General features: G+C 30.5%; 1 protein-coding gene across 1 annotated transcript; it reads left to right on the forward strand.

Moving 5' to 3' along the window:
• Positions 1-3,569: 3,569 nt before the first annotated feature.
• On the forward strand, positions 3,570-4,956 carry LOC143055236 (uncharacterized). Its single transcript, XM_076228369.1, has one exon. It carries the CDS (start codon positions 3,570-3,572, stop codon positions 4,785-4,787), a length of 1,218 nt encoding a protein of 405 aa, XP_076084484.1. The 3' UTR covers positions 4,788-4,956.
• Positions 4,957-23,990: the final 19,034 nt, after the last annotated feature.

The raw sequence follows: 23,990 nt of genomic DNA on the forward strand, positions 1-23,990 counted from the left end.
TTTGAAAACAACTTTTTTTGTAAAAGGGAGTAATTCCGTTCCGGCTCCTTTTAGTCATATAACTAGTACTGATGCATCCCCTGTTTTGGTTACGAACGTTCAACTAAAAAACCTCCATAAATGGTGTAACCAAGCTCTTGACTATATCAACCAACGTAATTAGTGAGAAAAAAAAACTGTGTCATATTCCTGACTAAAGTCAACATGGTAAAGTGAATAAACTTAAAACGCCTTGAACGCACGAAATCTATAAAGCGTTATTTCATTTAAAAAAAAACTTTATTACTTAAAAGATCTACAGGTCCGGCAGTAGTTTCATTGCGTTGTACACATTTGCAGTGTAAGGTGTTTCGAGTTCAAATACGTCTATAATGTTTAGTCGCTTTTTGATTTGTCTCAAACTTGTAGTTTTACTCCCTAGTTTTTGACACAGATTTGTATATTGGTTAACACGAAATTGTGCGTACGACTGTTGATGTTAGACAAATAGTTTTTTAATAAATACATCATCAAAACGAAGTTTCCTAAATGCAAAAATGCAATAGTTTAGTATCTAGACAAACATACGAGGTGTGGAGCAGGATCTGCTAGCCCTTTCGGAGCACATGCGTTTGAACGCGGTCTTTGGTATGGGTTCGATTTGCTCAATCGTTTCAATGTAGTATCTTATAGATGTGTTCGTCTTCTCGTCGTTTTTGCATTTTGTCATGATATTGACTTTTTTATTTTTTTCTCAATTTATAAGTTTTAAACGTCCACGTGGTATTATCTGCCTCCTATGTAAGTAATGCGATTCATGTATTTGCTGTAGTAGATTATAACGAACTCATTCAGAATGCGATATTTTTGTAGCGTCCATTATTTACAGAAACGTAACATTACTTTGATTTGAAACCACAATAAATATATCATTAAATTATTTTTATACAGTTTCTAATTCTAATTTTTATTTGCAGATCATATTTGAAGCAGTTCGCGGAAGTGGTGTCAGTGGAGATATAGCTTTAGATGATATACACTTTAGTCCAGGGGGTTGTAAATAAAGTATAACAGTACTCCAGTCTTTAATTGTCTAAACGTATGCTGTTTTCTTTCCAGTCGTGTGTCGAATTACACCACTTTTATCATATAAAATAAAGCCTAATCCGGCAACGAATTTCACTTTATTTGATTAAATGGCGCCACAATCTTTTTTTTTAAAACTCATTTAGAATTAATAATTTGGTAAAATGACAAGAATGCATTTTTCTTCCTCATATGGTCGATAGTTGTCTTGTTTTATTGTCAATAAATTGGAGAACATTTGTTTAGAGTCTACACATTTCTAAACAAAACAAATAAAATAGAAGAAAGTAAACACACAGTTTAACTATAAAAAAGGAGCTGTGGTATGATTGCCAATGAGCAACTCTCTACAAGAGACCAAAATGACATAGAAATTAATAATTATAGGTCACCATTCGGCCGTCAACAATGAGCAAAGCCTATACCGCATAGTCGGCTATAAAAGGTCCCGAAATAATGAAAATGTAAAACAATTCAAACGAGAAAACTAACGGCCTCAGTTTATGTACAAAAAATGAACGAATATCAAATCTGTAACACATAAACAAACGACAACCACTGAATTACAGGCTCCTGACTTGGGACACGAACATACATACAGAATGTGGCGGGTTTAAACATGTTTGCGGGATTTCGACCCTCCCCTAACCTTGAACAGTGGTATATGAGTACAGCATTCGAACGAACTATAAAATATAGTTAAAATTAGATGGACAAAAATACAAGTGGTCGTATTTCTTTTTGGTTTAAAGATGAAGTTTATCAAACTAAATTAGACTTGTTGTTAAAAAATAAAATCATTTCAGTTAGATAGAGATGTTATGTCTTAACATTATCGTTTACTGTTTACTAATTTGTGACCACAATTTTATATGTTTCAAGATTTATAGCAGTTGAGTTAAAGGATAGACAAAAAAGGCTTTTCTTAGTCAGACTCAGTAGAAATTAAAATTACAAAAATACTGAACTCCGAGAAAAAATCAAAATGGAAAGTGCTTAACCAAATGACAATATCAAACATCACACACATGAAATTATGTACAAGCATGTTCTTATGAAAAATATTGGATAAAATATGGTTTTATAGCTAGGTTAACCTCTCACTTGGATGACAGTCGCATAAAATTCGATGATATTGACAACGATGTGTGAATAAAACCATCTGACAGAGTAGGTAAATATGTCAAACATAGGGTACAACAGTCAACATTGTGTTATAATCTTAATCAGAATATAAACAAACAAATATGTAACAAAGAAGCACAAAAAGGCATATAGAATGGGGACATACGCAACAATTAAAGACGGGAATACAATACATTACCTTAGCACATAACACATTGACGGGAGGTATAATAACAGACTATTGTATTCTATAACTAGAAACGTCCTGTTTTCTTTATTCAACGAACATAGTAACAAATTAATGGTCCGTGCACTTTTGTCGCAAATATGTATGTATACTTTATCATAAAGATATTAATTTCTATAACTAAGTGTACAATATCTTTGTAAAGCTAATTTAATTGTATTTAAAAAATTACAAAGAAACATATTCTTCCCTGTTTCATTTTAAGACCAATGTCCTATTCTCCATTATTCTCCTCTATGTGGGGTTCAATTAAGGAGGTACTTTGTGTATTTAAATTTTGATAAAATATATTTTTAGCCTAATTTAATTGTAGTATAAATCAATATTAGTATTAAGTCAGTGTCAGAAAAATATCACCTTTTTGTATTCATTACGAAACTGTTGTAAGTCTCGATTAACATTGTGGTTCCCCAGTTTATAATTCCCATAAAAACAAAAATAATATCTTTCTGAGATGACCGAATATTGTTTATAAGCTTTTTTCAGAACATTAAGAAGTGAACGAATGGTTAGGAGGAAGGTACGTACTACATATTTTATAATCGGCATCAGAAATAAATCTACCAAAATGAAATAGACTTAATCGGGTGTTTAATTATGTTTGTTGTTAAATTTTTATACAAAAATATTTTCTTAAAAGCGTATTATATACGTCAAATCATGTAGCAACAAGAAGAGTTCTGAATTGTTTTGTCAGAACTTTAGTACTAATAACATAAAGAGTACCAATGTTTCTGCACCAAATTCTTATTTCTACATTTTAAAATGTCTCTTCAGTGATGCTCTATGCCGATAGATTTGAAAATCCAAAGTTTATTAAAAATCTGAAGAACTATGAATAAAAAAAAGAACAAAAGAGTATAGCCACAGCCTGGTACAGAATCAGAGCTTAGCAAAAGGGAGATACATTCCTTGATTTATTTATTTTTCAAAATTTTGTATGTTTGTTTGCCATGCAGAGATAATAAAGATCGAGTAATGTACAGATTAATACATTCAAATGGTTTAAAATTGGGCATTCGTTTTTGTATGTTTACAAAAATATAACTCACTGAAGTAATTGACACCAAATTTTTCTTGAAGAAATGCACTATGAACTCTATAATTTCAGAATCCAGAGAGTAAAAGAGAAATGATGATGTCAAACTCAAGTCACAGCAACATATATCTGGAAGAACTAAACAATGCTAAAGTTCAGTTATTGATACCAAACACTGTACTTGCATTTGTGTTTCTAGTCACCGGTGTCGTTGGCAATGGTTTGGTCTTGTTCGTTTATAGATTTAAACTCAAATCAAAATCGGATGATAGATATTTTATTCCTTGTTTATCTTTGGTTGATATGATAGCTTGTAGCATTGGAGCAACATATGCGATTTCTATGAACTTTAATCCTTTTAATTTTCGAAGTGATTTAATATGTAAATTAGTTTGGTTTTTACATCAATCAATTTCCTTTAGCTCGGCTCTGTTGCTATTGGCAATTGCTGTGCAACGGTATATCAAGGTCAGTCGACTAGTAAATTCTTCCATGAGCCTGCGCAGTAAACGAATGACTATTATATCAATCTTGATTGGATCAACAGTTATATCAGTACCCTGTTTGGTTTTGTACGGCAAAGATGAGCTTTTATTGAAAAACGAAAACAGAACAATTACGGGATACAATTGCGGAGCTGTGCCAAATGTGAATCAAACTTTTCTGTTTAGTTATTCCGTTATATTACTATTGATGTGTTTGTCTGGGATTTTTGCAGTCATCATATTATATTCATTGATACTTCGTACAATATTCAAACATGAATCGTTCAGGAAGAGAAGTTTCAAAAGACCAAATAAACACTCTTTAAACGACAATGAACAACATAATTCAGGAAATACAATTCAAACAGAGATATCAAATATTACAGATGATGATTACTCTGTCGACAAATTTGAACCCAACACCACACAGATTGATTCAACGACGATAAACAATCAACAAGGCACCATGCAAGGAGGACCAGTTATTAAGCGGAAAAACTCTACTGTTCCGTTTGTAATCCAAACAAGACGAAAATCGAAATTTTTTAGAAATGTCTCCCGTTTCACGCACAAACATCGATTCTCTGTTATGTTCTTCCTTATAACAATACTATTTTGTATTTCTTATCTTCCTAGAATTGCACTGATGATCATAGAATCTGTTATAGCTAATTTCTGGGACAATTTGACGGATCCGGAATACGTCATAGCTTTATGTTTTTATAGAGGACATCTTCTCAATACTGTTGTAAATCCTATAATATATTTGATTTTTGATACGGACTTTAGGTCATCATGTCAACGACTATGTTGTAGTAATGAATGAGACTATATAAATCTCGTAAGGATAAAAAAATATATTTCTATAATCTTTTTTTTTGCTGTATATCATATGATAGCGTGTAGCATTGGATCAACATATGCGATTTCTATGAACTTTAATCCATTTAATTTTCGAAGTGATTTATTATGTAAATTAGTCTAGTTTTGAAATCAATCGATTTCCTTTTACATCAATCTGATTGTTGCTATACTTTGTTTTTCGATTTATTATTTTGTATACTTGTTTTTTGTTAATGTTTGGTATACAGAACAGGCCGCTTTTTTTTCGCTGTTTTTTTTTGGCTCGGTAATTAGAGATTACTTAATTAGTTTCTTCCTTTCGGAAACGAAGTAAATAAATTATCAATCCGAAAAAATCCTCCCGCCCCCTTTTTTCTCGTCCAGAATTTCAAAAGTTATTTTTTTTATTCCATTTAATCGTAAGCTAAGGTGAACAAAACAGTTACAGTTTTTCTTTCATTATAAAAAAACCCCAAATGATTAAAACCTTTTTTTTTTTTATCTCTTTCAACTTAAAATAAATTTGTATCAGACCACTTTGTCGAGAATTGACAAAGTTAATAATTTGCAAAGAAAACAATCCGTGGTAAGAGTGTGAAATAAGTAAAATCGCCAAATGGCAAATAGAATATTACCATGATGGTAAATATTTTTTTCTGTATTCAACGGTTCAGATCAAAAAATCCAAATCTTTCTCAATCTGCAATTTTTACGTCCAGTTTGTATGTATACTTTATCATCAAGATATAATTTTCTATAACTAAGTGTACAATATCTTTATCAAGCTTATTTAATTGTATTTAAAATAATTACAAACAACTATATTCTTCCCTGTTTCATTTGAATGCCGATATCATATCACTTAATTGTTTTTACTTTATGTGGGTTTTGCTTAGAGGAAGCTAATTTGTTTTATATGTATGTTTACATTCTAAATAAGCTTCGATGTGATGGAGAGTTGTCTCATTGGCACTCACACTACATCTTCCTATATCTATTGATGTTTCTACGAATACATCTTCTTAAAACTGTTGTAAATCCTGTCATATATTTAGTTTTTTGATACCGACTTAGGGTCAACATGGGATCATAAGAATAAACTGAAATTAGATACCAGAATAAAAAATGTGTACGCTAGACGAGCGTTTCTTCTACATAAGACTCATAAGAGACGCTCAAACAAAAAAAGTATCAAACATCTCCCATTGACTGTAAATATATTTCTTAAAAATCAGAAGTTTACCTATATCATACTTTGGAGTAAGTGTGCAGCCACATTTCTATTATCAATCAAAACATATGGTGATGCGGATTGTTTTGCTCATTCAAATGAAATGGAGAATGGAAATTGGGAATATGTCAAAGAGACAACATCCTTATCAAAGAGCAGACAACAGACGAAAAGCAGAATTGTAGAACAAAACGGAAAGTTCCTAATCAAATGACAAAATCCAAAGCTCAAACACATCAAACGAATAGATAACACCTGTCATATTCCAGACTTGGTACAGGCATTTTCTTATGTAGGTCATCATCCATTCGTAAATTTTACGGACGCCATCACGAGTTGGTTAACCGTTATGGAATAACCGTTTGACAAATGATATCGGATATGTTCCTTACGTCGTAACTACAATCCCCTTCCCTTTCATGAATGTGACCTACCGAATTAGACTACTAGTATTTACAGGATTTGTTATCACATAAGCAACACGACGGTAGCCACATGAGGAGCAGGATCTGCTTACCCTTCCGGAGCACCTGAGATCACCCCTAGTTTTTGGTGGGGTTCATGATGTTTATTCTTTAGTTTTGTTGTATTATGTGTACTATTGTTTGTCTGGTTTTTTTTTTTCATTTTGAGCCATGACGTTGTCAATTTGTTTTAGATTTATGAGTTTGACTGTCCCTTTGGTATTTTTTGTCTCTCTTTTATGTATTCCATCTGATATCAAGATATCCAATACATATATTATCCTCCAATCAGTAGAGAGCGCGCTGGCAACAATAATGTTATCTAAAAAGCTGTCTCACAAATAAACAGTTTTATATGCCATATATGCATTGTTACTTTTCATTGTGCGAAGTATGTTAAAAGAGGGAAAATGTTAATAAGCTCACAATAGATACCAAAATTTAAATTTTGTATTTGCTGTACAAGCTTTTCGTCTACTGAACACTCATCGGTGACACTTGACTTATAAAAGGATAACAAAACAAAATAAAATACGAGCATTGAGGACCAAAAATTTCTTTTAATACAGCTAAGGTACATGTAATCTATTCATGAGGTAAAAAGCGTAAGTATTTCAAAAATCAAAAGTCAATTTGTGATTATGACCATATCAATGATAATTCATGTCAACAGGGAAGTGCTGACTTCTTGATTATTGATACCCACGCGGAATAAAACAACACCAGCAGTGCCATCGACCTTAAAAATAGACAAACTTGTAGACGTGATAAAGTGGTTGTCGTTTGTAAGCCGTTACCGGTTTTCGTTTATGTTTTGCACATAAATAAGACTGTATTTTTTTCTTGTTCTACTGGATCATTTTTGGTTAACTTTGGACATGGTAGATCATTTTAAAGCTGACAATACTTAATACGTTTTACTCATTATGTAGGCCGCCCGGTGGTCTTTAGATGGTAACTGCTACTAGTATATGAGAAATGTGTTCAAATGTTGGAATCCCGATACCGTGCGTTTTTCATCGAATAAGACCAATCGATATAGACTTATCACCGATGTGTTTACTTGCACGAGCAACACATGACTCACTTGTGCAGGATCAGCAGGATTTACTTAACAAAATTGACAATGTATATTTAATACTTTAATATTTTTTAGGGTGTGACATAAAGTAAGTATAGATGTGTTAATGTTCTGTTTTTTTTTTGTTTTTTTTTTTTGTGATGTGTGTATGTTGGAATTTTTTTTTCGTGCGTTTTTTGTTTGCTACAGCTTAATATTTTTATTTTAGTGCTTTCCAGCATGTAATGTCGGTAAAACAGGAATGTTTTTCTACCTCACTAAAATAGCCAAGATAGGATACTAGGTTAAACTATGTATGTCATATATACATATTATATAGTCTCCAAATTTTAAAGCTTAACGATAATTTTTTTTTCTCACGCTTAAATGACTGGTTGTAAGGTCAGTACTCACCAGATAATATAAACCGTAAACCAGTTAAATTTACACAAAATTCATCACTAGAAGCCTTGTTCTAATGAAACTTTATGGGACAGAATTTTTTTGCTGTTATCCTGTCTCAAATAATATCATGATAGAAAGGTGAGATTATTACAAATGACTTGAATGAATAAGTGTAGCTGACTTAACAAATAGTACTAATAATTGAAAATTTATTGCGAAATTTTATATTTTATTTCTTTTAAAAGAGAATCAATCCTGTAGCCCTATCAAACATGCTTTATGTTTTCTACTAGTGCTTACTGCTTACTGCTTAGCTTATATTAATATGATTTTTATTTGTGTTGATTTGCCTGAAGCTGAATTTGTGCATGACTGAAGCTTAATTTGTACATGTCAAGAGCTTTTAGATTAGCTGCTATTAATTATTAGTTACATATTATACATGCTTTCCTGTGCTCATGGTGTAAATATCATGAAGTGTATTAAGAAAAAAATAAACACTTGCAAACCTGAAAATGTTAACACTACATAAACAATATAAACAAAACAAATCTATTGATTTCATTGAAAATCAAACATTTGTTTTGTCTGTTTGTACACGTTGAAAGCAAAAACTAAATATACACATATTTATTGTCTTCATTAACCCACTATTTCTTTCGGTCCGACTCATTTGAATTGAAATGAAATAAAAAGTTACTTAAATCAACCAAAACAGTGTATATTTAATGCATTTAGATTTTGATATGAAAACACATTATATAATGGAGATAATTTTTATTATAATTTAAATTAAATAGATTTATCTCCCTTTGTACATAGTATTTCTGTATTAAAAAATATTTGAACACAAGTGGATAGGTTACTCTTCAATACAATAGTAATTTGTTTTTAATTATTATTAGATGTTTGATATTTACACTATGATCTCAAATTTTTTTTTGTTTTTTTTATTATTTATGTTTGTTTTTCATTTTGACACATTATTACTTATTGTATGGAAACTATGATGTATTTAGGATACAGCAGGAAATTAAGGTAGAGGAGATCAGACATTTCAGAGTTACATTATCACTTACTTATATAAAACACTATCGGAGAAGACGGTCGCAATACTCTCATCAAATCTCAAGTATTTATTATTCAGCTATAAAAATAAAATTGAATAAATGAGTGATAGTGGTATAAAAATTGTTTCATACAACTGTCAAGGTTTAAATTCAAAGGAGAAGAGGAGAGATGTTTTTGATTATCCTAAAGCAAAAAATTGCCACATATATTGTTTACAAGATACACATTTTTCAGAAAAAGAAGAAATATCAATAAAAAATCTATGGGGAGGAGACTGTATTTTCAATTCTTTTGCAACAAACAAAAGAGGGGTAGCAATATTTTTTACCAAAAACTTTGAATACAAGATATATAGGTTAAAAAAAGATGATCAAGGAAATCTGTTAGGAATTGATATTGAAATTGAAGGAAAAAGAATAACTTTGATATGCTTATATGGTCCAAATAAAGATTCACCTGAATTTTATTCTAGAGTAAGTGATACAATAGAAGACTTGAACAAGCAATCAGTTTTAATAACTGGAGATTACAATTTAGTCCAAAACCAAAATCTTGATACTTATAATTACCAAAATGTATATAACCCAAAAGCCAAAGAGAAAGTTTTAAATATAATAGAAAATTATGATTTAACAGATCCCTATAGGGAATTGTACCCTGAACTAAAAAAATTTACATGGAGAAAAAATAATCCCATTAAACAACCAAGATTGGATTTCTTTTTAATATCGCAAGGCCTTAATCAACATGTTCATGATATACACATTCTCAACAGTTATAGATCCGATCACTCCCCAATAATGTTACATTTAAAGAGGAATAACTTTATAATTGGTAAAGGTCTATGGAAATTTAACAATTCACTTTTACATGACATTGAATATTCAGCTGCTGTTAAAGAGAATATAAATAAAGTTAAAGAACAATACGCATCACTAGTATACAAGAGAGAAACATTAGAAAAGATAAATGATTTAGAAATTCAATTTACTATAAACGATCAACTCTTTCTAGAAACTTTATTAACAGAAATTAGAGGAAAATCAATTTCATATGCTTCTTTTAGGAAGAAACAAAAAGATAAAAAAGAAAGAATACTATCAGAAGATATTAAAAAAACTAGAAGAACAAATATTGACAGAAGAAATATTTATTGAAACTGAAAAAAAGAAAACTGATCTAAAAGTATTAAGACAAGAAAAGATGAGGGGGTCCTACATCAGATCCAAAATCCAATGGATAGAAGAAGGAGAAAAACCTTCAAACTTTTTTCTAAATTTAGAAACTAAACATTTTATAAATAAAACTATTCCAAAATTAGTCAATGAAAAAGGGGACATTATCAGTGAGCAAGATAAAATATTAAAAGAAGCAAACAATTATTACAAAAGGCTATATACTAAAACAGAAAGTTTGAATAATGTTAACCTAAACAATGAAATCCCTGATACTGATATTAAAAAAATAAATAATACCATTAGAGAATCTTTGGAGGGTGAAATTACTTATGGTGAATTGACAACTGCTTTGCGAAAAATGAAAAATGAAAAAAGCCCTGGGTCAGATGGTTTCACAAATGAGTTGTCAAGTTTTTTTGGATAGATATAGGAAAATTTGTATTTCGTTCTATAATTAATGGTTACGAAAAGGGGGAATTATCAATTACTCAAAGACAAGGTATTATAACCTGTATACCAAAGGGAGATAAACCGAGACAATTCATGAAAAACTGGCGACCAATAAGTTTACTAAATACCACATATAAATTAGCATCAAGCTGCATAGCTGAGCGTATAAAATTAGTTCTACCTCAAATTATTAACAGTGATCAGACTGGCTTTATTCCGGGTAGATTTATAAGGGAGAATACTCGTCTTATTTAAGATATATTATTTCATACAGAACTAAATGATTTACCAGGATTGCTCCTTCTCATAGATTTTGATTCTGTATCATGGAATTTCATTGAAGACGTTTTAGACTTTTTCAATTTTGGCCCCTCTATAAAACAATGGGTAAGAACCTTTTACAAAAATATAAGTTCTGCAGTTTCTCAAAATTGTTTTTTATCTGAATTCTTTGAAATTCAAAGAGGTTGTCGACAAGGGGATCCTTTATCACCTTATATATTTCTTTTATGTGCAGAAATACTTGGAATATTAATTAGAAAAAATAAAGATATAAAGGGAATTAAAATAGATGATACTGAATATTTGATCTCTCAATATGCTGATGACACATCAATTATTCTTGACGGTTCACCAGAGTGCCTAGACGCAACTCTCCGCTTATTACATAAATATGCTGAAATGTCTGGTATCCATATGAACTTAGACAAGACAAAGGTGGTGTGGATAGGAAAGAAAAAATATAGTCAAGACATCATGTGTGTAAAGTGGGGATTGGAATGGGGTTCCAGTAGGTTTACACTATTAGGAATAAACTTTTCTGTCAATTTGCAAGAAATGGAATCTTTGAATTATTATCCTAAAATAAAAGAAATTGAAAATATAATCAATATTTGGTCTAGACAAACACTTACTCCAGTGGGAAAGATAACAATTATCAAGACACTAATTATTTTAAAATTAAATCATCTGTTTTTAACATTACCAACACCATGCAATACTACTCTTAAACAACTTATTCGTACAATCTATTCATTTATTTGGGAAAACAAGCCTGACAAGATTAAAAGAGAAATATTATGTCTGGAACATAAATTTGGGGGGCTGAAAATGTTAGATATTGAAGAATATATAAAAGGGTTAAAATTAACGTGGGTCCGACGGTTGCTAAAAAACAATACAAAACTCAAAAAGCTTATAGAAAGCACAGAAAATATTGATATTGAAAAACTAGTATTTCTAGGCCCACCAAACAAATGTAAAAACCCCTTTTGGAAAGAGATTTTTAAAGCATGGACAGAAATGCTAAATAAACTTAAACCAAAAAATGAAGAAGAATTTTTAACAGATTCACTTTGGAATAATGGAAATATTAAAATAGGTAGCAGAAGTGTGTTCTATAAAGACTGGGCTGATAACGGTATTTTATTGATTAATGATCTGGTAGATAATGAGGGTAAATTAATGTCGTTTGAGCAATGCAAAAATATTTATGAAATTAAATCTAACTTTCTAGTTTATAATGGAGTTATATCAGCAATAAAATCATATCAAAATTCTCTTAAACATAATATCTCTATAGAAAATCTTAATAAAGTTCATGGACCAATTCTACCAAATAATATTAGAACATTTTTTTTGTCAAATAAAGGGTCAAAAGATATGTATAATGTTTTCTTAGAAAAAAGTAGTACAAGGCCTAGTTGTGAAGATAAATGGTCTCTAAGATTAAATAAAAATTTTGATTGGAAAAAAGTGCATAATATGTCTTTCTTCACCACAAAAAGCTCTAAACTTCATTGGTTCCAGTACAGAATAGTGCACAGAATCATTGGCACAAATGAATTTTTATTTAAAATTAAGATAAAACAATCAGATAAATGTACTTTCTGTAATGAAGCTATTGAAGATATTGAGCACATATTTTGGACATGCCATAAAATTTCAGACTTATGGATTGAACTTGGTGATTGGATTTATAACCAAACACAAATATTGATTCCATTTAATATAGATATTATTTTATTTGGAAATTTAGGTAACAACGGAAATAATATGATAAAAAACTTAATAATACTCCTGACAAAATTCTATATTTACAGAACAAAACTATGTGAAAAAAAGGTAAATTTTACAGGACTTAAAAACTACCTTAAAGAATCTCTGGCATTAGAAAAGAATTTATTTTTTAAAAGAAAACCTTTTCATATGGCCAATATCTGCTGGGACCCCTGGCTTCCAATTTTAGAAGACTAGGTTGATTATCAAAAAATTGGTACATCGTGTACCGGAATTATTTTTATGTACATTAATTTTTTTTTCCTTTTTCCAAAATTCCAAATTTCTGTGATTTTTATTTATTTATTCTTTATATTTTTATTTTTTTTATCTATTCAGATTTATTGATCATTCTGTATTGATAATGTTTTAGTTGGATATATTATAATTTACAATGATTTATAAATGTATATATTACAGTTAAAAAAACTAACAAATACTAACCAAATTGACTATATTTTGTATATGCTACTAACGGTTAACGAGGCCGGGATAAGGTACCGGTATTTGATGTATCCACTAACAAATGTCAAACTATCAATAAAGTATGATCAAATTTAAAAAAAAAATAAAAAAAAAATTGACATTTTCTGTTTAAAATTTTCATTGGAGTACGGTACGATTTATTTTTATTTTTACACTCTATCATTCCAAAACATCTGTCCATCTGATATCATCCACGAAGTTTGGCGAGGTTCGTGTTGCACAGTATTTAGTTGTCTATGTTGTGCTTTGTGAGCTTTCGTAAGTCATATTTTGTATTTGCAATGTCATTCTTCTTTTTATTTTAAGTTAAAAGATCCATTTGGTATCTTTCCTATTTCCTATTGGTGTCTGGTTGTAAATGTTTCAATTTTAAGCTTAATAAATATTTTTTTCTCAAATCGACGGAAAAACGGATATTTATACATGCATACAAATTTTTTTCTGAATAACATTGAAATATATCAAGCCGTTTCCATTGGTAAGTTCAATTCTGTTACCACTGCTTAATCATGTATTCCATGTTTAACCTAATTAAGGTTGCGCATGTGTCTTTCACCATCTTGGATGACAGTAGGTTTAGATCTTTAATGAAGTGTCCAAATTTTGAGCATGGTGAGAGTGGTATGTAATTCATGTGTAAGAATTTTTATGAGAATTATGTGTTGTATCATACTAACGTCTGCAATTTCTTAAAAACATCGTATATGTGTTTGATTCATTTATTTTAGATTTTGCCAAATCAGGGAAGATAACTCAGATGAAGTTATTTTATAATAGCAAGCATTGTAAATTTACCTTTTTTGATATGTAGTAAGAGAATGAGTTCGGTTAACCCATTTTTTCTTTTTCTTATCTGAAAGCATGTTATAAAAGCTATCTTTTCACATTCATATCATGTAGTTTTCTTTTTATCACACAAAATTGTATTTTCCATGCATAGTCTATACAAAATAAGGATGTTTATTAAACAATATATAAATTGTTGTTAACCAAATAAAATCATTTCAGTTATAAAAAAAAGATTTCCTCCTTTTACAGTTTCCTTTTTTTTGCATTCTAATAAGTGATAACAATTTTCTCAGTTTGAACAATTGAATTCTTACTAAAGGTCGGTAGACTAGTGTATTCTGCATCCAGAAGACATCCTGGTGTCTTTATCGAACGAATATTTAAACAAAGTAGTATATCATACAATGTCGAGTTCATATCACTTCCGTTTTCATCTCTGGGGTTCGTTAAGGGAATGAAAATTAGCTTTATTTGTGTGTTAGATTTCTCATAAATATATTTAGCATTTTTAGCTGAAGTTTATAACAATATAAGAATTGAGTCCATTTCAGAAAAACATCAACCTTTTTGAATTTATTACGAAACTGTTTTAGGACTGTAAATATCGCTGTTCCCTCCCCAACGTATAATCCTCATACAAACAAAATTAATATCTTTTTGAGATTGACCTAAAAATGTAAACATTTTTCTAAGAACCTTATGTATATAAGAAGTAAACGAATAAGACGGAGGTAGGTACGTTCATATTTAATAACTATCAGCAAATATAAAACCTACAAACATGACAAATGAAACAGACTTTAGGCAGATTTTAAATGAGGTTTTGTTGTAAAAATTGAGAATAACTGTTTTTTTCTCTACAGTATTTATTTTCCATTAAATGTATATTGCACTAAATCATGGTCATCACCATTTTCTTATTTCTACGACTAAAAATGATGTTACAAAAAGAAGAATTTGTTCTTCTTACGTTAATGTAACAGTGGTTTGATTCCGCCAGTATAATTTATCCGGAGGAAGAAAATCCCCAGTGATTTTATCCACTCACTAGGTTTTTCTATTCGGGTCCAGTGTAAAACATCCACCAGTCATTGTAAGGTTTTAAAAAAGAAATATTAATGAAATCTTAGGTGAACAATTAAAATATTACGAGAAACTTTTTACCTCGGGTGGTTGTAATAGAGAGGCTGGGGAAAAATTACTATATAATGTAAATAAAACTCTATCTGAAGCAGAAAAACGGTTATGTGATAGTGAAATTACAAAAGATGAAATTTTCAAAGCAATTAAATTAATGAAAAGGGATAAATCACCAGGGGAAGATGGCATAACTGCAGAATTTTATCAGGAATATTGGTTTTTGATACAGGATGAGCTTACGCAAATATTAAAAGAAACCTTTTTTGATAAAACACTTTCCGAATCGCAGAGACTTGGAATGATAAGCCTATTATATAAAAGTGGGGAGAGGGAGGATATTAAAAACTGGCGACCTATAACATTATTAAATGTAGACTATAAAATTTGCTCAAAAATTCTGGCTGAACGTTTGAAAATAGTTCTACCATCTATTATAGAAACAGATCAAAAAGGGTTTGTTAAGGGCAGAAATATTTTTGATTCTAATAGAATGCTGCAAGATATTTTCGATTTTATAGATATGGAAGACGAAGAAGGATCAATCCTTTTTCTTGATCAAACAAAAGCTTTTGACTATGCAGAATGGGAATGGTTAGATGCATGTTTAGAAAAATTTCAATTTGGGGAAAATTTTCGGGAATGGGTTAAAATGTTACTAAAAAATGCTAAAACTTGTTTAATGACTAACGGTTTTCAATCAAGATACGTCCCAATTTCTAGATCAATCCGTCAGGGCTGTCCAATATCGCCGATGCTATACATTTTACAAGCAGAGCCGATGGCAGCCACAATTAGGGCTAATCCGAAAATTCAAGGAATAAATTTACCCCACCCTGACATAGAAAATGAAAAGAAAGAGGTTAAGATTAACATGTTTGCAGACGATACACAATTTTTTAATAGAACAGAGGAATCAATCGAGGAAACATTCAAGGTTTTAGAAATATACGAAAAAGCATCGGGTGCGAAGATAAATTATGAAAAGACTGTAGGGGTATATTTGGGTCGTTGGAAAAATAAAACACCAAAATATAAAAAAATTAGGTGGTCAAGCGAACCAATTAAAGCATTGGGAGTCATGCATGGATACAGTGTTGATATAGAAGCTATATGGTTAGAAAAAATAAAGAAGATTAAGGCGTGTCTTGAGGTTTGGAAATCTCGTGACCTAACATTGAAGGGCAGGGTCTTAATATTAAAATCATTGATTATATTTAAAATAGGGTTCGAAATCGAAATGCGAGGTATACCTGAAAAATATAAAAAAGAAATAAACAATGTCATGTGGAATTTTATATGGGAGGGGAAAGTAAATTTAATTAAAAGGGACGTGTGTTGCTTACCGGTAGAGGAAGGGGGGATTGGTATGATCAATATAGACTCGTTCATTAAATCCAAACAAATCAAAAGTATGCAAAAGATTTTAAGATCAAAAACCGATAACTGGAATACAATGGCCAAATGGTGGCTACAGAAGTTTGATATCAAATATAATTGTGATAATTTTTTAGCAAAGTGTTCGGACTTACGAGGATTACAAATGGAAAATTTTCCAAAATACTATCTTGAGTTAATTAAAACGTGGTCAAAATTTTTAAGTATACAAAGTCCAATAAATAAAAACGATATCCTAAACCAACAACTTTTTGGAAACATAAAAATTCAATACAACAAAAAACCTATTTTTTTCGCTAACTTCGGAAAAAGTGGAATTCATACAATAAAAGATATTTGGGATGAAGAAACGAAAAACATCAAAAGCGACAACTTTATATACAATACTCTTAAAGATAAGAGAAACTGGATCTCGGAATGGACAAGGCTGAAATTAGCTATTCCAAAATTGTTCAAGGACAGACTAAAAAACGTCCACGTTGATCCAGAACCCCCCAAAAATGGTTATTACATTAAAAATACATTTGAATTTTACGATAAACAGAATAAAGAAGTAATCCCAAGTGAGATATCTTTGAAATTAATCCAATATTCGTTAAATTTAGATGTAGTTCCAAACTGTCAAATAAAATGGAATATTCAGTATAATTCGGAATTACCGTGGAAAAAGATCTGGATAAATTTAAATAAAAGTATGTCCTCTAGGAAAGCAAATCAAATTAGCTGGAAAATTGTTCATAACATTATCTATACGGAGCAAAAACTATTTAGAATCGGCAAATCAAATAATGGCAAATGCCATTTTTGTAAAACTGAAAACGAAACTCTCACACACCTTTTTCACAGCTGTAACATTATAATGGTTGTTTGGGAACACATTTTTGATGCGCTTAAAACATATAATGTACTTAATAACACTGTATATATTCCATTGAGCGAAGAACTTATCATACTAGGAATGTACGATTACAACAAAAAGTACAATGTCATAACTAATACGATTATGAATACAGTTAAATGGATTATTTGGAAATGTAGGAATATAATCAAATATCAGTCTAAAAGTTTTACTTCCAGTCAATTGATAGCATATGCAAAACGGGAACTGAGCAGTTTAATTGAATCTATGGACAAATCATTATCATCTAAAAAAGAAAATGTTGCAGCTGAAATAAAACTTATAATAAATCTTATACATTAGTAAGTGACGTAATAATTTGTACTTACTTTCCTTTTCTGTTTAGAACATAATAATACATCCAACTATAGAAATATACAATACACGCATTTACAAGGTCGAGCATGTGACCTATAAAATCACTGACCGACACATAACAATGTAATCCAGGTGTTAAAAGTACAAAAAATAAAATGTCAATTGTATAAGTAAAGGTAAATTATTGTGTAGATTATAGTGTGTTTTGGGGGACTTTTGATGTATTTTATTTACTGGTAGAATATTGTGAATAATTTATACGCAAACTCAATCTGTGTAATTAATATGAATGTATAACTTATGTATGGAAAAAATATAAAATAGATTTTTTTTTATAAGAGTCCACCGTTTATCCCTGGACGTTGGATCATTGTAAACACAGGGCCCCTTGTGTATTCTTCCCTGGGTTACACAAGGAAAATGTAATCAGGTGATTTTCAATAAATGAATTTCAAGTCTTAAAAAAAAAAAAAAAAAAAAAAAAAAAAAAGAAATTTGAAGGGGAAATATATACTAGTCAACAAAAGAAACGATACACGACTTTGAAATAAAATTTATCAAAAAGTGTTACATATAAAACAAAATGATATACATTATTTTAAAAAGCTTTCATTTGCAATGTATGCACATGTGATAATGAAAATCAAAACTTTTCGGAAAGTATCTAAATTCCGTGTAAACGATCATAGAGTGTAAGTTAGTTTTGCGGAAAGTTGAATAAAAAATCGACACATAATTTTCTAAGTACTAAATAAAATTTCAAACTTGTTTGAAAATATTCAATATGCTAATCAAGTTATGTTCATGTTGTAACTAATGGGTTGAAATATTGGTTTTTTTTTAATTTTTGGGAAAAAAAGTGTTTTTTGAAATCTCAAAAATTGCAAAAAAATTTTTTTTTTTATTTTCGTCTCAAATAAATGCTTTAGATATGAAAACAATACACAGTAAATTTGGAACCTTTCGGATTAGTTTTAAGATTGTTACCGCTTTTTGAATATCACTTTACACATACTGTCTATGGTAAATCAGTTGATAATGTATACATTTTAACGATTTCTCGTGGGGCCGAACTTTGCTTAACTAATGAACGAAGAAATTGTATGATTTTTAAAAACAAATTGATGGCAAACACTGTCTTTACCTTTAAATGAGAGGTTTACATCATCAGTTGGAACTTCTGTTTTTAAAATTGTCGTTTTATGTAAATTTTGTAAAAAAAAAAAAAAATCGCGAAAAAACGTCACAAAAGCAAAAGTCATTTTTGAGTAATTTTTTTTTAAACGGATTTATATTTCCATAATGATTAAGTATTACTTCCTTCAATATTGGTCCAATGAACGGAAAACTTTATCTTTAATTTAAAAAAAAGTCTTGTATCGTTTCTTTTGTTGACTAGTATATATGAAATGTTGCTTAATAGTTATTAGTGTATTTGAAACTTGCATAGCTGATTTATATAAAAAGTGGAGAGTTTTCATCTAAGGAATGTTCACACTAGTGTTTTTGAACCAGAATGATTACACAAGTGATTTTGTATCGGAATGATTGCACTAGTAATATCATACTGGGTTAATTACACGAGTGCTTTAGATCCTAACATTGGCGAAGTGATTAGTACTTATTTTGAACACACGATGACACAATAAGGCTTGTTAACGAATTAGATGTAAATAATTTGTCTATGCTTATCTATAAAATCCTAAGCTTTTAAATTGTCACTTATTGTCATATTTATATTTATTGGATTGCCGAAGGTTTTCTTTGTATTTGCTCTTCGGTTGACTTGGACATAAATTCATATCATCTTTGTCAATGTCGAAGGATGCTTCTACATGAAACTTAATGTAAGAACAAATCTGGGGCCGGCAACAAGAAATTGTATTAAGAGAGGTCGGAAGTATTGAATTGAGGGGAAGATACGATCATTCTAAGATCATTCAAAGAGTGTAAATCAAAGCTCCCTCAGGTTGCTCGTGGATCGGTCTTATTTCCCCCTTAAGTTGCATCATAATAGTTTTCAAGTTACGAGTTCTTAATAATTTTCTGACGTTTCCGTTTTTGGTTCCTCGCAAAGAATTTAGAATCACCCTAAATGAATCATCAAAACGTTTTCATGAACGATAAAATGCGCATAGCAATCCACTACCCATTTATTACCTAAGGAAAACAATTCTGGTCAGACCACCATTATTCTTCCCCTTTGCCACAATGCTCTTTTAATAATTAAAAAATTTGCACCGCTTCAAACATGAAATAAATTTAACTGCTTATAGACCATTATTATTTTAATAAAATATGCTTGTCTCAGGACAATCAATCAGTGCTTTGCGTTTTGGGTGTCCTATTATTCCAGGCCAATGGTACTGGATTTGAATCTTGTATAAATGATGTAGGCTTATTTTTCTATCCTACTTTCATTTCGATCAAATCACTACTATAATAGTTTACTTTTATAAATTGTTATTTGGATGGAGAGTTGTCTTATTGGCATTCATACCACATCTTCTAATATCTTTTCACTTAAAACAATATTTTTTGTCACATTTTGAAAGCCTTCTAGAACAAAAAATAAAATCACAAAAATACTGAACTCCGAGGAAAATTCAAAACGGAAAGTCCCGAACCAAAGGCAAAATCAAATGATAAAATACATCAGACGAATGGATGACACTTATCATATTCTTGACTTGTAACAGGCATTTTCAAATGTAAAAAATGGTGGATTGAACCTGGTTGAAAGCGCTAAACCTCTCACTTATGACAGTCTTATCAAATTCCATTATATTGATAACAGTGCGTGAACAAAACGACCACAATAGGCAAAAATGTCACAAATAGGTGTATAACAGCAACACGAAACCCACTGAAAACTGCGGATGGATTCAGATGATCCGGAAGGGTAAGCAGATCCTGCTCAACGTGTGGCGCCCATCGCGTTGCTCATTATATTACGAAACCGGTAAATAGTCTAATTCGTTAGGTCACATTCGTGAAAAGGGAATGGGACTGTAGTTACGACATAATGCACATATCCGATATCATCTGTATTTATGGATATTCCATAAACGGTCAACCAACTCATGATGGCTTCCGTAAAATTTAAAAAGTGATGATTTCAGCTTCACCATCTGGAACTCTTGGTTTAAAAAGGAAAAAAAGTCACAAATTACTCTATGCTTTAAATTTAACACTTCTCTCAACAAGCCAAAATTGTAATGATTTACAATAAAGAGAAACTACCACATCCACACACATGGCCGAGAAAACACTGATATATAATTTCTTATTAAGATGAATTATTAATTAGAATAAAAAAGTTCTAAGGTTCACGCATTTACTTTTGTTAAGCAACTTATTCTATTATAAACAAGTGAATGTACGACTAAGAGTAGTCGGGACCACTCTTTAAAAATATATCAAGTGAAGCTATTGCGAATTGTTCTTGGTACACCCCTTAGTTGCTTAGTTTGTTTTAAGAGCACTTAATAACTGACCAAAATTTAAGAATGATTTTGTGTTACCGGAATTAGTAAGATCGCTTTAAGGTAGACGTAAGACTCGTTCTTAAATCATGCGCTTTTTCCAAAAATTAAGGGCTGTCAATCATTCTAAGATAGGTCTGAGGTTGGGTCTTGTCACATTCTTAAATCTTAAGACGCCCTTTAGACGTTCGTAAGACATAAGAATGCTTCTTGGTACCGGCCCCTGATCTTTAATTTTTATTATATCAAGTTCAATGTCCTGATCATTGATTCAGTATTTTAAATTATAAAAATATCCTCCTCGTCATTATTTATATTATGTACCAGATTGACTTAGATTAATTAAACTGGTTCCTTAAATATCAATTTAATTGTTACCCATTTATTAAAGTAAACAATAAACAGGTCTAATATAAAAAAAAAAACCAATGCTTTCACACTATTTACATTCAATATTCTCTAGTGAAAAAACAGTTACCCGGAATAAATACACGGCGGAATGAAAGCACTCTTACATTAACACCCATACATAACAATCACAGAAAATAATCATACTTATAATATCAAAAATAGAGTAAAGTGCAATACCTCACGACAGAGCCGATGGCTGGTTTAATAACAACAATTTAGTAATATTTATCATATACAAATTACGAATCAGTTCGAAATGTCATCATATATAGGTATATATATATTTTTGAAGAAACACAATCATTCGTAAATCATTCAAGTAATCTCGTAAAGAATGATACAAAACATCAAATAGTATGGATATCAAAATTAACGTGACCTATCGAGTAGACCCTGTCGTACCAAACGATTTAACCGCCAAATCACACAAAACAATTAACCTAAAACACCATCTATGGGCAGACAATTCATAAGAAAATAATTTCATTCTATTTCATAAAATCAATTGATTGAAATTATATAAATATTTTGTCAGAAGTATTACTATAATATGTATGCTTGTATTAACACAAAGATAACACACTAAAGTAATTGACATCAAAGTTTGTTTGACGCAATTTGTGTTCGCTATAATTTTAGAATCCCGTGATTCCAAGAAGAACGATGGTTTCAAACGGAAGTCACAGCAATATATATCTGGTAGAACTAAACAATGCGAAGATTAAGTTACTGATACCGAATACTGTACTAGTATTTGCGTTTCTACTAACCGGTGTCGTTGGTAATGGTTTGGTTTTGGTAGTTCATAAATTTAAACTCAAATCAAAAACGGATGATAGATATTTTATTCCTTGTTTATCTTTGGTTGATATGATAGCTTGTTTCATTGGATCAACATATGCGATTTCTATGAACTTTAATCCATTTAATTTTCGATCTGACTTAATATGTAAATTAGTGTGGACTTTACACCAATCGATTTCCTTTAGCTCGTCTCTGTTGCTATTGGCAATTGCTGTGCAACGGTATGTCAAGGTCAGTCGACTAGTTAACTCTTCCATGAGCCTGCGCAGTAAACGATTTACAATTACAGCAATCTTGATTGCATCATTTGTTATATCAGTACCCTGTTTATTTGTGTACGGTAAAGACGAGGTTCTATTTAAAAGTAAGAATAAAACAATAACAGGGTTTAATTGCGGAGCTGTGCCAAATGTGAATCAAGATTTTCTATTTGGTTATTCAGTAACATTACTATTGATTTGTTTGTCTGGGATTTGTGCACTTATCATATAATATTCATTAATACTTCGAATAATATTCAAACAAGAACCGTTCAGGAAGAGAAGTATCTACAGACCAAATAAACAACCTTTAAACGAAATTCAAAAACATAGTACAAGACATACAATTCCACCAGCTTTATCCAATTTAACAGATGCTGATTATTCTGTTGACAAAACTGATTCCAACAGCAAAGAAATGACTTCAAAGACGTCAAACAACCAAGAAAAGGTCACAAATGGAGGATCAGATACTCGGAGGCAAATAACTGCAATCCCTTCTGCTATCCAAAGCAGACGAAAATCGAAATTTGGCGGCAATTTCTGTCTTATTACACGCAAACATCGATTCTCTGTGATGTTTTTTCTTATAACAGTACTGTATTGTATTTCGTATCTCCCTAGAATTGCAATGATGATCATAGAATCTGCTAAAGCTAATTTTTGGGATAATTTAACGGATGTGGACTACGTCATAGCTTTATGTGTATACAGAGGACATCTTCTTAACACTGTTGTAAATCCTGTCATATATTTGATGTTTGATACGGACTTTAGGTCATCATGTAAACAACTATGGTGTAGAAATAAATGATATCATTTGTATCTCATGAGGATAAGAAATAATTTATTTATATTTATTATACATTTGTATTTGCTTTACAGTTTATTATTTTTATACTATTTTTTGCATTATTTTATGTACAGTTCAGGCCGCAAGATTTCTCGTTGAATAGGCTCTGTAGTTTGAAATTATTTGTTTATTTGATTCCCTTAGGAAATGGAGTATATAAATGATCAATCTGGAAAAATCCTTCTGACCACCCACCTCATTCCCCCTTTCCCTTACCTACATACCATATATCACATTCGTTTAATTGTTGGTTAAGATAAACAGTTTTTTTATTATTAAAAACAAATGGTTAAATCTTTTTTGATTACTTTCAACTGCCAATGCTTTTGTATCAGCCCATTTTGTCGGTAATTGACAGAGTTAATAATCTGAAAAAGAAAAATAATCCGTGTTAAGAGTATGTTATAACATTCTCATATCGGTAATTGGT

Source organism: Mytilus galloprovincialis, chromosome 12 (genome assembly GCF_965363235.1).
Source record: "Mytilus galloprovincialis chromosome 12, xbMytGall1.hap1.1, whole genome shotgun sequence".
NCBI lineage: Eukaryota > Metazoa > Mollusca > Bivalvia > Mytilida > Mytilidae > Mytilus > Mytilus galloprovincialis.

Coding starts and splice junctions, on each gene's coding strand:
- LOC143055236 (XM_076228369.1), top strand. CDS start 3,570: ATGATGATGTCAAACTCAAGTCACAGCAACATATATCTGGAAGAACTA.